General features: G+C 41.7%; 1 protein-coding gene across 3 annotated transcripts in view; it reads right to left on the reverse strand.

Moving 5' to 3' along the window:
• SRGAP3 (SLIT-ROBO Rho GTPase activating protein 3) overlaps window positions 1-16395 on the reverse strand; it is a gene marked incomplete at both ends in the record, with an annotated part of 250739 nt that overhangs the window by 9781 nt on the left and 224563 nt on the right. For all 3 annotated transcript variants that reach the window (XM_082663233.1, XM_082663231.1, XM_082663232.1), the window contains one exon: window positions 16296-16375. In XM_082663233.1, coding sequence (XP_082519359.1) covers window positions 16296-16375 — 80 coding nt within the window. The remainder of the gene's footprint in view (window positions 1-16295; window positions 16376-16395) is intronic.

The following is a 16395-nucleotide window of genomic DNA, read 5'->3' on the forward strand; positions in this document are numbered from 1 at the left end:
CCCCCAAGTTCATTGCAGCACTATTTACAATAGCCAAGACATGGAAGCAACCAAAATGTCCATCGACAGATGAATGGATAAAGAAGATTGGTGTATATAAACAATGGAAAATTATTCAGCCATAAAAAAAGAAGGAAATCCTGCCATTTGCAACAACATGAATGGACCTTGAGGGCGTTATGCTAATAAAATAAGTCAGACAGAAGAAGACAAATAGTGTATGATCTCACTTGTATGTGGAATCTGAAATCAAAAACAAACCAAACTCACTGATACAGAGAACAGACTGGTGGTTGCCAGAGGTGGGGGTGGACAAAATGGGTGAAAGGAGTCAAAAGGTACAAACTCCCAGTGATAAGATCAGTAAATCATAGGATGTAATATACAGCACAGTGACTATAAATTGTGCTATATATTTGAAACTTACTAAGAGAGTAGGTCTTAAAAGTTCTCATCATAAGAAAAAAAAAGTAACTATGTGTGGTGATGAATGTTAAACCTGACTTATTGTGGTGATCATTTCATAATATATACATATATCGAATCATCATGCTATACACCCGATACTAATAAACTGTTATATATCAATTATATCTAAAAGAAGAAAGACACGAGACTTCAATACATTAAAAAAAAAAGAGAGAGAGATACGGAAAGTGCTCAGCATAGCACAGACATACAATACATTAGGTATTCAGCTGATAGTGGCTCTTGTGATTATGATTATAATTACTAATGGCTTTAGCTTATGGGGTGGGTCTACACAAAGAAATCTGAGGTGCAGAGAATTTAAGTGTTTTGCTCAAGACCATGCAGCTAGTGATCTTTGGGAAGGAGACTTTTGGGGGAGCAGGACAGTTAAGCCTATGATTTATTTAACCTGTGTTGTAGCTTGTACCCTGAGAAGTGAAAATGGGTAGAAAATGGTAGAAAATGGGTAATGTATAAGTGTTAATGTATTTGTATTTTAAAGCAAGCACAAAGATGTTTAATATTATAAAGAGAATACATATATATACACCTATATAGACAGACAGATCTATTAAATTCTAATAAACAAAAGAGTAACAAAGGTGGCCCCTGCTCTCTCTATCCTGCAGATACCTTCCCTGTGCCGAGCATCCATGGGACTGTCTCTTCTCCTGTCCTCGTGGATTATCTTGATTCTGTCCACGCAGCCTGTCCACCTGTCCACCATGGAGTTTTACACAGGTAAAAAGTGGCAAAGCCACGATACCTGGCTTTGCCACTTTTTACCTGTGTGACCTTGAACAACTTAGTTCTCTTTTCTAAGCCTCCATTTCCTCATCTGTAAAATGGGAATGATAATAATAGTACCTACCTTATAGGGCTGTCATAGGATTAAACGAGTTATTACACATGAAGTGCTTGTAACGGTGCCTGGCACACAATTAGCTTCATATGAGAGTTAGTTGTTGTTGTTACCAGAGCTACTGACTCCTAAGGGCCATGAGCAGCATGGAAATCATCCCTCCCTGTTAATCCCCAACCCATGCATGCACACTAGGACTCCTCTCTGTGAGCAGGTGGCTCAAGAAGACTGGGCCAGTGCCCCCATGAGATGCAGTGGCCTCTTGGTGGACCCAGCCCTCAGTGCCTGGGACAGCCTTCTGCAGACAGCAGGCCTCTGACAGCTAAGTCAGCTTTCCCCAGATGGCTACCTGACAAATGTCTTTACATGCTGCTCTGACATAGTTGATGCAAAATGACAGCCCGGCTAAATGGGTCAAATGAACTCAGATCTGGACTCAGAGTCACCTTCTCAGTAAAATGGAGAGATCTCCGTACTTCTTTCTGCTGCGTCTTTGAATCTCACACCAGCCATGTGTTAGCACCACCTGGTGACCTGTGTGTCTGCCTAGCTACAGAGACAGAAAGGCCGGAGGGCTTTGCAAGCCCATGAACTGAACCCCACGGTCTGCATGCTCTCGGGTTTGACCCCAAGGGCTTCCTCTGATCCCACCCCCCGTAATTTTGAAGGAGCCGACCCGGGCAGAGGCTTGCTCATTTCCAGAGGCTCCAGCAGTCACTGGTGGTGGTCTGGAGTGGCGGGTGGAGGAGCGAGGAAAAGTGGAAAATGTAAGGGGGAGAAAAGAAGAAAAGATGAGTAGAGCTGAGCTGCAAGCTAAGAGAGAGCTCGTGTGTTTGCAGAGGTCACTATGTAATCGTGTGGGGTAGAAACAGTGATAATAGCTACCATTTATTAGGAAGTCTATTATTTGTTTCTTTCACACCTAAAATAGAACATGTGATTCTCCCTCTTACCACTCTCCCACACACCCCTCCCCAAACTTACTTCATTCCCTCATCTTCCCCATCTTAGGAAACAGAACCACCATCTGCCCTGCTGAGGCCAAAGCCCTCCTCTTGGGCAATGCATATCTAATCCATCAGCAGCTCCTTCAAATTGCCCCCTGAATCTGACCAGCCTCACCACCTCCACTGCCACCCCCCTGGTCCAGACCACCACTGTCCCTCTACCTGGCCTCCTTGCTTTCATGCTTGCTTGCATTTCTCCCCACAGCAGCCAGAGGGATCTTTTAAAGTCATAAATTAGATCATGAAACTCCCTTGTTCAAATCCCTCTGAAGGCTTCCCATTGTGCTTAGAAAAAAACACAAAATGTCTCCTCACAGCTTATGAGGCCCTCCACGCTCTGGGCCCTGGAGACCTCGGTGGCCTTCTCTCTGTACTCTCTCCTTCCCTCAGTCTGCTCCAGCCTCACTAGACTTCCTGATGTTTCTCCGCCAACACTGCATTATGATACTTTTCAAACACAAAGTAAAGTTGAAAGAATTTTAGGGTGAATATTCATATACCTACCACCTAAATGCTACTATGAACATTTTACTATACTAACATAAGCATATATCTGTCCATCCCTCTATCTATCCATCCATCCATCCATCTAATTTTTTAATGAATTTTAAAGTAAGTTGCAGACATCAGTACACTTTACCCCTAAAAACTACAGTATAAATATTCACAGAGCCTTCTTAATGCTTTTAAAACATGCCAAGTACTCCTGCCACAGGGCCTTTGCACTTGTTATTGCCTTCCTTGGGATATTTTCTTCCCAGACATTTGCATCATTCACATTTCACAAATATTTACTGATCACTGTGTGCCATTTTCTCATTTCTTTCAGATCTGTACCCAAATGCCAATGCTTCAGCAAGACCTTTCCTGGCCACCCTTCACTAACTACAAAAGCACCAACTTCAGATCACTCTTGCTTTATTCTTCTTCATAGATCAGATCAAAACCTGAACTTTTGTGTGTGTGCACAAATTTGTAGTTTCCAAATTTGTTTACTGCTGATTTTTCCTACTAAAATGTGAGCTCCATTAGACAAGGATTTTATTTTATTTCCTGCTATTTTGCCACTTTTACAACAGTCCCTGGGATGAGTAGGCACTCAATACATACTTGTTACTTGTATGAACAAATTAAGCTTTTACCATGTGCCAAGGGTTCTACTTATGTTATCGCATGTAAGTGATATCCTCACAACAGTATCTGCACACTATCCTCATTTTACAGGTGAGGAAACTGAGGTTGAGGTGAAATGATCTGTCACGCAAGGGGCGAGTCCTATAAGTAGAGAGTGATGAGCTGAGAGCTAAGCCCAGGTCCCAGGTGTCATTAATAGAGCCTTCTTGATGTTTTTAAAACACAATATGCTTATTCCTGCTACCGGGCCTTTACACGGACACAGTGCAAATATAAATATGCATATATACCATACTGTACGACTGGTATTCAATTTGACTCCTGCTTATGGAGAGGCTGGTTAGGCCAGGTAGGTGCCCCACGGGCCCTACAGGGAGTGAAGAAATACAGAGGCCATTCCTGAGCTAAAGAAGAGGTTGAAGGCTGTCCCCGTAGAGGCCCGGCTGGAGTCACACTTTAGAAAAGTCACTCCAGGAGCAGAGCAGTTGCAGAATTGGAAGAGGACTGGAGGGGAGAGGCTGGAGGCAGGAGCACTTCAGCGGTGGTTACAATAGCCCAGGGCCTGACATGGAGAAGAAAAGACAGACTGGAGCTTTGGTTTCATTTCAGAATCTGAAGGCTGGAGATTTTGCAAATCCCATACTCGTTATCCTTCTCTACTTATCACCCAAGAGGAAGCGCAAATGCCCCTCTCTAATGATGCCACAACAGAGGACTCTTTTAGGTCACGGGAGAGCAGACGGCTCTGTCCCTCTCAAACCACCTCACTGCCCCCTATCCACCCCGCCCACCACCCCACCCCCCCGACACACTGTCTCTCCTCTTTTAAGAGAGAATCCTAATCTCATTAGGACCATTTATCAGAGGCCACGGTCACCGCGTTAAAGGGTAGGAACATGGCTGTGCCCTCTCTTCTCTCTCATCTTCCCTGCAACCAAAGTAATGAAATCACCTGGGGCCTGTCCACAGGGTCCTTCTTTTCTTCTCTGTTCACTCATGACCTTGGGTTCTTTCATTGCCTCTGGCTGCAGCACCAGCTAGTATTAAGGCTTTGATCTTATTTGAGAGGATAGGAGAGTGATGAACCTGGCAGGACACTGTGGGGAGATCTGCTGATCTACCCTTCAGTGAAACTTGTGAAAAATGCAAAAACAAGCAAACAAACAATGACTGAAAGCCTCTGGAAATGGTCCTACAGGCAAACAACAAATGAAGAAATATCTATTCAAGAAAATCTATGAAAATTCGGTAAGAAAAGTGAGTCTGTGCAATTTGAACAAAGACTACTCCCTCCCTCCACCAGCACCCACAAGCTCAGGGAGGCAGACTCCACTTCAGACTCCTGTAGCCCGAATATAGGGCTTCCTCTCCCACCAAGCTTCCAGCAGGAGGGCTTTCTTCCCAGGAGGAGCAGGACATCAGTGTTTCTCCTCCTGCCCCCAGCTACCTGTTGCTGAGGCTAAGTCCCAGGTGAGTACGGTAGAGAGGTGAGGGCTCCTCATTCCACCCAACCTTCACTTACACAATAGAAGTTCTGCCTTGGGCACAGCACCAGTGAGAATATTCGGGCCCTGATCACCCTTACCCCACCTCATGAGGTGATGGTTCCTTGTGAGAAGAGGCCAGCTGAGAGGGCCTCAGGACGCTGCCTTCCTCTCCACAAAGCACTCAGCTCCTAGAATGCGCAGGTCACTCAGAAACTTGCCATTGTCCTCACCCCCAGCTCCAGACCTCTACCTCAGAGATTCTGCCTGGGGGAAGAAGTAGGCTGCAAAACAGCTGCTACTCTCTTCCCAAAGGAATTGACTTCACTTTGAAACAGAGCTTGGAGAAGTTTAGGCCTAAGGGTGCTCTCAAGAACGGTGGAGATTGTGGTGAAAGGCAACTGGGGGCAGGTTCACAGATTTAATGTAGATACAACTATTTTGGAAGAGATAACCAGAGAATTAGACAGCTGAGAGGAGCCCTCCTAGGGTCAAAACAAATACCAAACAATGACCTCAGAAACTATTCCTTCAAAGGAGACAGAGTTTGTTTGGATTGGTTTGTAGAAAAATTTATGACTGAGGACACTGTTAATATTTACAATAGCCAGGAAATGGAAGCAACCTAAGTGTCCATCGACAGATGAATGGATAAAGAAGATGTGGCACATATATACAATGGATATCACTCAGCCATAAAAAGAAATGAAATTGAGTTATTTGTAGTGAGGTGGATGACATAGAGTCTGTCATATAGAGTGACGTAAGTCAGAAAGAGAAAAAAAAATACCATATGCTAACACATATATATGGAATCTAAAAAAAAAAAAAAAAAAGGTCATGAAGAACCTAGGGGCAAGACGGGAATAAAGACGCAGACCTACTAGAGAATGGACTTGAGGACACGGGGAGGGGGAAGGGTAAGCTGGGACAAAGTGAGACAGTGGCATGGACATATATACACTACCAAATGTAAAACAGCTAGGGGGAAGCAGCCGCATAGCACAGGGAGATCAGCTCAGTGCTTTGTGACCACCTACAGGGGTGGGATAGGGAGGGTGGGAGGGAGATGCAAGAGGGAGGAGATATGGGGATATATGTATACATATAGCTGACTCACTTTGTTATACAGCAGAAACTAACACAACACTGTAAAGCAATTATACTCCAATAAAGATGTTAAAAAAAAAAAAAGAGCAAAACATGCAGCAATTAGTGGAGTTTAACAGCTGGATGTAGTCAGGGAAAGAGAACCCTACCAAAACCACTGTCATCCCAGGTGATTGTGGGCATACGCAAAGCTGTTCCTCTCTGGGAAGTAACATCAGGCTTAACACTGTATGTATGGGGGAAGGGAGGAAGGGGAACACAGATGTCACTGAAACAGTCCAGTCAGTTGTTAAACAAACACAGAAGCAAATAACAAATAAGCCTCACAGGGTAGGGACCAGTACCCAGAGTTGTTATAATATTTTATCTAAAATGTCCAGTTTCCAACCAAAAATAATTAGAAGACATGCAAAAAAACCCAAAAAGTATGAAAAAAAAAAGTATGATGCAAACACTGGAGGGAAATAAAAAGCAGACAACAGAAAATGCCTGTGAGAATGACCAGATGTCAAATTTAACAAATATCAAAGTAGCTGTTACAAATATGTTCACAGCTAAAGGAAACCGTGATTAAAGAAGTAAAGTATGAGGACAATGTCGAATCAAATAGAGAATATCAATAAAGAGATAAAAATTATAAATTAAAAAATTCTGGAATTAGGGCTTCCCTGGTGGTGCAGTGGTTGAGAGTCCACCTTCCAATGCAGAGGACACGGGTTCGTTCCCCGGTCCGGGAAGATCCCACATGCCGTGGAGCAGCTAGGCCCGTGAGCCATGGCCGCTGAGCCTGCGCGTCCAGAGCCTGTGCTCCGCAACGGGAGAGGTCACAACAGTGAGAGGCCCGTGTACCGCAAAAAAAAAAAAAAAAAAAAAAAAATTCTGGAATTAAAAAATACAGCAACTGAAATTAAACATTTACTAGAGGTGCTCAATAGTAGATTTGAAATGGCTACAGAATTAGCAAACTTGAAGACAGATTGATAGAAATAATGATGAAAGCTAAAGAACCAAGAGACAAAAGAAGGAAGAAAAATGAACAAAGCCATAGAGAAATGTGGGATACCATTAAGTGTGTCAACATACGTGTAACAGGAGTAGTAGAAAAGAGAAAAATGAACAGAAAAAATATTTGAAGAAATAATGGCTGAAAAATTCCCAAATTTACTGATAAAACAATAACCTACACATCTAGGAAGCTGAACAAATGCCAAGTAGGACAAATGCAAGAAGATCTACATATAGACACATCACAGTAATAACACTGAAAGTCAGAGACATGGAGACAATTTTGAAAGCATTAAGAGAAAAATAATTTATCACTTTCAGGGAACCCAAATAAGATTAACAGCTGACTTTTCAGTAGAAACAATGGAGGTCAGAAGACAGTGGGATGCCACATTAAGAGTGCTCCAAAAAATAACTGTCAACCAAGAATCTTAAATCTAGAAAAGCTATCTTTCAAAAGTGAGGCAAAATAAGGATATCTTCAGATTTAAAAAAAAAACCCAAAATGTGTTATCTAGCAAATCTACCTTATAAGAAACACTAAAGGAAGTTTTTTCAGGTTGAAAACAAGTAACCCTTATAGTAATTTGAATCCACAGAAAAAACAGAGAGCACTAATAAAGATAATTATGTAACCATAAAAGAGTATAAATGCATATTTTTTCTCTTTTCTTCTCTTAATTTATTTTAAAAGCAAGTCTAAAAAATATGTGTATAATATATGTATATAATGTATTGCTGGGCCTATAACACACAGAAATGTAATATATGTATAATATGTTTGCAATTAGAAAACAAAGGAGGTGAGAGCAAAGCTGTACTGGGCTAAGGAAATGGCTACAGATGGTAAAAAAAAAAATTATAACAATGTGCTGCTGCATTTATAAAATTAACAGATGTAATATGTATACCAATAATACCACAAAAATACAGAAAGGGGAATAGAACTATATATGAGTAATATTTTCACATATTACTGGAATTAAGCTAGTATAAATCTGAAGTTCATTCTCAGAGTTAGGACATATATGGCAGGCCCTAGAGCAACCACTTAAAAATAACTCAAAAATATAGTTAAACACAGTTTAAAAATTATTTAAAAATTAAAATACTACATTAGAAAATACTTAATGCAAAAGAAAGTGGTAAAGAAGAAATAAAGGAATAAAAAACCATGACACATAGAAAACAAAAAAGGAAAATGTCAGGTAAAAATCCAACTATGTCAATAATAACATTAAATGTGAATGGATTAAACAATCCAATTAAAATGCAGAGACTGTCAGACTAGATAAAATAACAGGATCCAACTATATGATGTCTATAGGAGACATCTTTAGATTCAAAGACACAATTAGAGCGAAAGTAAAATGATGGGGAAGCTATATTATGCAAACTACAGCCACAGGAAATCTAGAGTGGCTATCCTAATATCAGACTACACAGGCTATAACACAGAAAAATTACTAGAAATAAAGAGGTACATTTTATAATGACAAAAGGTTCAATCCATTAGGGAGATATAACAATGATAAATATAATGCATCTAATAATAGAGCAGCAAAATACATGAAGCAAATAATGTCAGAAATGAAGGGAAAAACAGATAATTCAAAAAAATAATCATTGGAGACCTCAACATCCTACTTCCAATAAGGAACAGAACAACTAGACACAAGATCAACAAAGAAACAGAAAATTTAACATTATAAACCAAGTACACCTAACATACATCTATAGGATGCACCACCCAACAACAAGAGGATACACATTCTTCTCAAGTGCACATGGAACATTCTCTAGGATATGCCATATTCCGGGCCATAAAGCAAACTTCAGGTAATTTAAAAGACTATAAATAATACAAAGTATTTTCTCCAATCACAATAGAATGAAACTACTGATTTCTCAATAGTAGGAAACTCAAAATTATGAAGAATTGAACAACGTCCTCCTAAATAACCAATGGTCAAAGAAAAGATCAAAAGGGACATCAGAAAATACTTTGAGATGAATGAAAATGAAGACACAACATACCAAAATGTATGAGATGCAGCTAAAGCAGTGCTTAGAAATTTATAGCTGTAAACACCTGTATTAAGAAAAAGTAGAGCTCAAGTCAATAGCTTAAACTTCCACTGTAAGTCACTGGAAAAAGGAAGAGCAAAATATACTTAAAGCAAGGAAGGAAATAATAAAGACCAGAGTAGAAATTAATGAAATAGAGAATAGATAAATTATAGAGAAGGTCAATTAAACCAAAGCCTGGTTCTTTAAAAAGATCAAACAGATTGACAAACCTTTAGCTACAATGACCAAGAAAAAAAGAGAAGACTCAAATCACTAGAATCAGAAATGAAAAAGGGACATTATGGCCAACCTTACAGAAAGAAAAAAGGATTATAAAGCAATATTGTGAACATCTGTATGTGAGTAAACTGAATAAGTTAGATGAAATGAACAAATTCCTATAAAGACACAAACTACTGAAACTAACTTAAGAAAAAATAGGAAATCTGTAGAGACCTATAACAAATAAAGAGATTGAAACAGTTTAAAAAAAGAAAAGACCAAACTACCCACCCGCAAAGAAATGTCTAGGCCCAGACAGTTTTGCTGCTAAATTAGACCAAACATTTAAAGAATTAATAACTATTCTTCACAAACTCTTTCAAAAACTAGAAGAGGAGGAAACGCTTCCCAACTCATTTTATGAGGTCAGTATTAACCTTATACCCAAATCAGACAAAGATGTCGCAAGAAAACTGTAGACCAATATCTCATGAATATGTGTGCAAAAATCTTTAACAAAATACTAGAAAACTGAATCCAGTAACATATAAAAAGAATTTTGTGCCACACCCAAGTGGAATTTATCCAAGGAATGCAAAATTGGTTTAACATCGCCCCCATCAATTAATGTAATATATCAATCAATAGAATAAAAAACCAAAAAAATCACATCATCATCTCAGTAGATGAAGAAAAAGCATTTGGCAAAAGCCAACATGATAAAAACACTCAGCAAACCAGGAAGAGAAGGGATCTTCTTCAACCTGATAAATGGCATCTATGACAAACCTACAACTAACATCATACTTAACAGTGAAATACTGGATGCTTTCCCCCTCAGGTCAGGTGCAAGGCAAGGATGTCCATTCTCATCACCTGTAATCAACATTGTACTGGTGGTTCTAGCCAGGGCAATTGGGCAAAGAAAAGAAATAAAAAGCACCCAGATTGGAAAAGAAGAAGTAAAACTATGTCTATTCACAGATGCTATGATCTTGTATATAGAAAATCATAAGGAACTCACTAAAAACTATTTGAATGAATGAACAAGTTCAGCAAGGTTGCAGGTTACAAGAACAATTATTAAGATCAATTGTATTTCTATACACTTGTAATGAACAATTCAACATGAAATTAAGTACACAATTCCATCTTTTGATTAGCATCAAAAAGAATAAAATACTGAGGAATAAATTTAACAAAAGAAGTGTAAAACTCATATTCTGAAAACTACAAATTACTGTTGAAAGAAATTAAATAAGATATAAAAAATTCGAAAACATCCTATGTTCATGGATCAGAGACATAGCACTTAAGATGACACTACTCCCAAATTGATGTACAAATCCAACGCAATCACCATCAGAACCCCAGCTGTTTGGTCTAAATGTTTGGTCTAACCCCAGTATAGCCAAAACAATCTTGAAAAAGAAGAACAATCTTGATAAAGAAGAACAAACACACTACAAAGCAACAGTAATCAAGACAATATTGTACTGGAACAAGGATATACATACGGATCAGTGGAATAAAACTGAGAGTCCAGAAATAAACCTATACATCTATGGCCAGATGATTTTTTACAAGGGGGTCAAGATCATTCAGTGGGGTAAAGAATAATAATTTCAATTTATGATGCTTTTTTTAATGAAAACATATGGCTGCATAAAAGTTGTATACAAATGTTTACAGCAGCAATATTCATAAAAGCCAAAAAGTGGAAACAACCCAAATGTCTATCAACTGACAAATGGATAAACCAAACACGGTCTGTCCACACAATGGGATAGTATTCAGCCATAGAAAGGAATGAATTCCAGATTCATGCTACAACAGGAATGAACCTTGAAAACATCATGCTAAGTGAAAGAAGCCATATACAAAGGCCACATATGGCATGATTTCATTATATGAAATGTCTGGAATAGATAAACACATAGAGACAGAAAGTAGATTAGTGGTTGCTTAGGGTTGGGGAGAAATGTGGGAGGGAAAGGAGAGTAAGGGATGAGAGCTAAGGCCATGGGGGTCCTTTCCATCGTGATGAAAATGTTCAAAAATAACATTTTTTTGAAAAAAATGTTCAAAAATTGACTGTGGTGATGATTGCACGTATCTGTGAATATATTAAACACCACTGAATTGTACACTTTAAATGGGTGAACTGTAGGTATGTGAATTATATCTCATTAAAATGGTTAAAATAAAAGAGGCAGTGAGATTCCTACCCAGGTTTCAGGCCTAAGCACGTGGTGCTGGCCAGTTTACCATCCCTACACTAGCGGTGAGGAAATAATGACGTGACCACTGTTCTCGTTTTTCTATTGTCTTTATTTCTTACAGGGCAGAGTGGCAATCATTCAGGCAGAATTGGGCTTTCACGTGTAAACTGACTGAAATACCATTTTAATACCCTCAAAACCTTGCCTAATACATACGATATGGATGAATCTCCAAACGTTATGCCGAGTGGAAGAAGACAGAGCAGAAAGACTCTCTTCACAATTCTATTTATATGAAGTTCTAGAACAGGCAACACTAATCTCTGGTGGAAAAAAATCACATCAGCGGTTGCTTCTTGGGCTTTTGGGGCAGGGACTGAGTGGGAAAGGGCATGAAGGAACATTCTGGGGTATTGGAAATGTTCTGTATCTTGAGAGGGGTTTGAGTTATACAAATTTTTTGCATTTATAAAAACTCACGGATGAAACACTTAAAATTTATGCATTTCAGTGTTGCAATTTTACTTTAAAAAAAGAACCATGAACAATACTGGCCCTTTTTAATGATTTGCTTGCTGAAGTGTCTTGGGGAGACATCCAGTGATGACTGAAACTTACTTTGAAATGTGTTAAAAATAAGATGGAGGGACTTCCCTGGTGGTGCAGTGGTTAGGAATCCGCCTGCCAATACAGGGGACACGGGTTCGAGCCCTAGTTCAGGAGGATCCCACATGCTGCAGAGCAACTAAGCCCGTGTGCCACAACTACTGAGCCTGCGCTCTAGACCCCATGCGCCACAACAAGAGAAGCCACTGCGATCAGAAGCCCGCGCACTGCAACGAACAGTAGCCCCCGCTCGCCGCAACTAGAGAAAGCCTGTGCGTAGCAACGAAGACCCAATGCAGGCAAAAATAGATAGATAGATAGATAGATAGATAAATAAATAAATAAATAAATAAATAAAAAACAAAATAAGATGGATTGACGGATGGGTAGACAGATACATGAAAAAGCAAATAAAGCAAAATGTTATCAATTGTAGAAACTAAGTGGTAGTTATATGGGTGTTCACTGTACAATTATCTTCAACTTTTCGGTGTGTTTGAAATTTTTTTATTAAAGAAGATACTGGGAACCAATATTTTAGAAACAAGTAAAAATCTTACCCTGATTTCTAGTCAATGCCTAGAACAATCTGATGAAAACTGTGGACCTCTTCTCAGAGGCACACGTTCCTACAGAAATAATTTTTGCCTGTAATGGGCCTCCTAAAGCCCATTTATGGATACCTGATGTGTGCAAAGAGTTAATGGTTTAATGGCTTTCTAGATGTAGATGATGTGCAAGGAGTCAAGGGCAATTTGGCGAATTTGGGGAAAATATCAATGAAAGGATGATGGTGCACATTTTAACTATATGAGCACGTTTCTGTTACCAGTTTCTGTGGTTTCTTTGTCTGGCAGTCTGCTTCCTCATTTAGCATTGTATTAATAAAGTTGCTACTGACTGGCTGCCTTAATGTTTTCATTGTTTATTTCCGACAATCAAGGGTTCTTAGCCTAACCATCGTTTCTTCCTAAGTCTTGGAGACAGGAAGAGCAAGCACAAATGGATTTTCCACACTCACACCCATGATGTGTTATAGACTCAAGACAGGGCAGCGGGCGTCAGTTAGGTGCAGAATCTGCTGAGACAGCAAAGGCAGGAGACTCTCAAACAACTGACTTGGTCCTCCAATTCTGTCACTCGTTGGGTGAGCCATCGAATACAAGGATGTGTAGTTGTGGTGTTATGGCCTATTTGACCTTTGAAGGGCTGGGCTCCATTCATACAGGGTACTTTCAAGAGAGACGAAGATACCAATGGATCCCCTACATGAAATGTCTTAGAGGGAAGTAGGTAAGAAATCAGGCAGTTAGGCTGCCAATAAATAGTTACATCAATAAAATTCTTTGGACTCGGTTTCTTTATCAGGACCAGGAAAGATTTACACTGGATACACAGTCAATTGATGTTTCCTAGCCATCTAGTGGTCCCAAGCACTGTGCTAAGCTCTTTCATGTATGTCACCTCATTTTAACCTAGACCACAATTCTCTTGCTGCTGCCATTCCCATTTTACAGATAAGGAGACCAAGGCCAGAGGTTATGTGGCTTATCAAAGATCACATGGCCATAAAGGTCTCGAGTCCAGTGCCCCCTTGACCATTCCTGCAGCTCAACATTTCTATGACTGTTTCAGCTGGAGTTGGCATGAATGTAAACATTTGACAACGCAATTAGTTTTTCTCCAGAGAACGTCCATGGTTCAGCACCCACACCAACACACAGGATACAGAGAGAGTCTTCCCTGAACTCGCTCTCCCAGGGAGAACCACTGTCCTTCCAGGACGATTCTTCCTACCTTTGTCATTCTCAGAAACCAGCAGCATGACAAATAACAATAGGGGCAGTATCTCCTGGAGAAGCAGACACAAGGCTCTGATCTATCCCCTTCCAGGGACCTGTGTGCCTCTGCTCTGAGGGGTCAAGGCAGCATTTTCTGGGGGTTTTCTTGGTGGGGGTGAAGCCTGCCAGGTGTGTCCTGTGGCAGCAAGCCCCGTGCTCTCTGGCCTTCCCCCTCCTCAGTCCTGATGCCCACAGCACCTTCCACCCCCAGTGAGGAGCTGTGGGGAAACACAGCAGGTGCAGGGTGACTGACAGCGACCTCAGCCCCCCAAAAGTGGGTGCCCCAGGAAGGCTGCAAGGCTCCTCAGAGGGCACCTGACCCACTTCCTCACAGATGTGTCTGCCTCCACCAGCAGCCCCCACAGGTCTCAATGCTGAAAACTCAGTCTAACTTGTTGGACAAGAGGTGTTTTCCACCAGTGGAAGAAGAGAGGCTGAGAGCAAGATCTAGAACAAGAGCTGCGTGCACACGCATGCGTGCGCACACACACACACACACACACACGGGAATAAACAAGCAACAGATGGAGAGAACGAGAAGGGGGGCTGTTAAAAGTGATAGAGGAAGAGGGTGGATCGGAGGTGGTAGGAAAAGAGAGGAAAGGAAGAACAGAGAAAAGCAAACCACTGCAAACAAGCAGAAGGTGGCAGCCTTCATATCTCAAAACAAAGGCTCTGCAGGACACTTTCCTCAGCTCAGGATGACTTCAGCCTCTGAGGATTCTGGCAGAGCTGAACACTGTGCCTAGATGTGCTTTCCTGCCCTGGGACCCAGGTCCGACCCATCAGCTCCCTCTCGGGCCACAGTGACTGGTTCTCGCCTCGGTGCGTAACTCAAGGCAATGCAGTGAGACTTCATCCCAGCAGCTTTCTTGGAACCATTCTGAAAAGGAAGCTCTCTTCCACTGCGACTTTGGGTAAAAGGATGAGGAAAGCCTGGAGTTGCCAGAGACCACCACACAGGGAGATCCTACCTGAGGATGAAGCCAACACAGAGGGAAGCAGAACGGCAAGGTGGAGACACATTCCTGACAAGCTCTACTAAGCTCCTGGATCCAGCTATGCCTGAAGCCATGCCTACCCTGGGACTTTCAAGTATATGATCTGAATCCCTTTTAGGCTTAAGTCAGTTTGAGTTGGAGGTTCTGTGGCTGGAAACTGAAATAGTCCCACTAGAATATGAAAACCCACCTATTAGTCTTGCCTCTTATGCCAACTCCCAGAAACGTCACCTGAGGAGATACCCAGTTCTCCTGACAAAAATGGTGGCCAACAGGGCCTGGGACTGTCCCACAAGACAAACACAAAGGCCAATAACTGCTGAATAATGATTTTTTAAAAGTGAGACTATCACAGGGAGAAAGGAGGGCTGTGCTCAGTCAACATAGGGAGGTGTTGTGACTCTCAGGCCCTTGGCACCTGGGCTTGCATGGGCCCCTTCCTCCACTAAAAGGAACGTCAAAAATTATATCTTACAACTGCATTGTACAGAGATGAATATAATCCAGGCTCATATTCTCTTTTTTCTTATTATTAAAAAAAAAATTAAAACGTTTTCACGTTTTCATGGGCCCTGAAAGCATCGTGGGCCCTGGGCACTGTGCCTGATCTGCCTAATGGAAATGCTGGCCCCAGGCCCATATTATCCAGACTGCTTGCCTGTAGTGTCCAGGCTCCCTAGAGACAAACCTGATTTTATTTCCTTGTCTAGAGGGGTGGAAGGTCTGAGGAGTCCCTCAGAGCCCAGGCTGGCCTTTCTCTCTATATATGCTAACACTTCCCTAGGTCACCACAGTTTGGCCTCGCCTTCGGGGTACCCACTGCACTGGGTCACCCCTGTAGCCTGGCATTGTCACTCTGCATGGTGGGGAGCTGCTCTCGACCTGTCAGGTGACAAGACCAGGAACGCCTTGATGACCCATGTCTGGTTCATTGATGTGCCCCAGGTCCCAGCTCAGGCCGGGCGTAGAACAGACCCCCAACAGGGGAGGGAAAGAGGACAAAGCCTACTTCCTACTTAGGAAACTCTTGTCCCTTAGGATTTGCACTCAGGCCAGGCAGGACACAGAAGGGAAGGAGGCAAGCTGTGTGGGGATGCAGTGGACTGGAGGTCTTTCTGGGTCGCTGTCTGCATCAGAGGATGACGTGCTGACTTCCAAAGCTGGACGGGTGGTTACGTGGGTCAGCCCAGCAGGTGGGCAGGCATGAGTCAGCAGGAGAGGCCCCAGGTGAGTTCTTCGCCCCGATTCCCCCTCACTCACCTTCATCACTGGTGTGAGGCTCGGTGCCATTGTCGTGGTCAACTTCGTCGATGGTCCCTGGCTCGCTGTGCGGGCTGTCGCTGCAAGGAAACATAGGGAG

The sequence above is a fragment of the Grampus griseus genome (genome assembly GCF_964374135.1).
Source record: "Grampus griseus genome assembly, chromosome: 10".
Taxonomy (NCBI): Eukaryota; Metazoa; Chordata; class Mammalia; order Artiodactyla; family Delphinidae; genus Grampus; species Grampus griseus.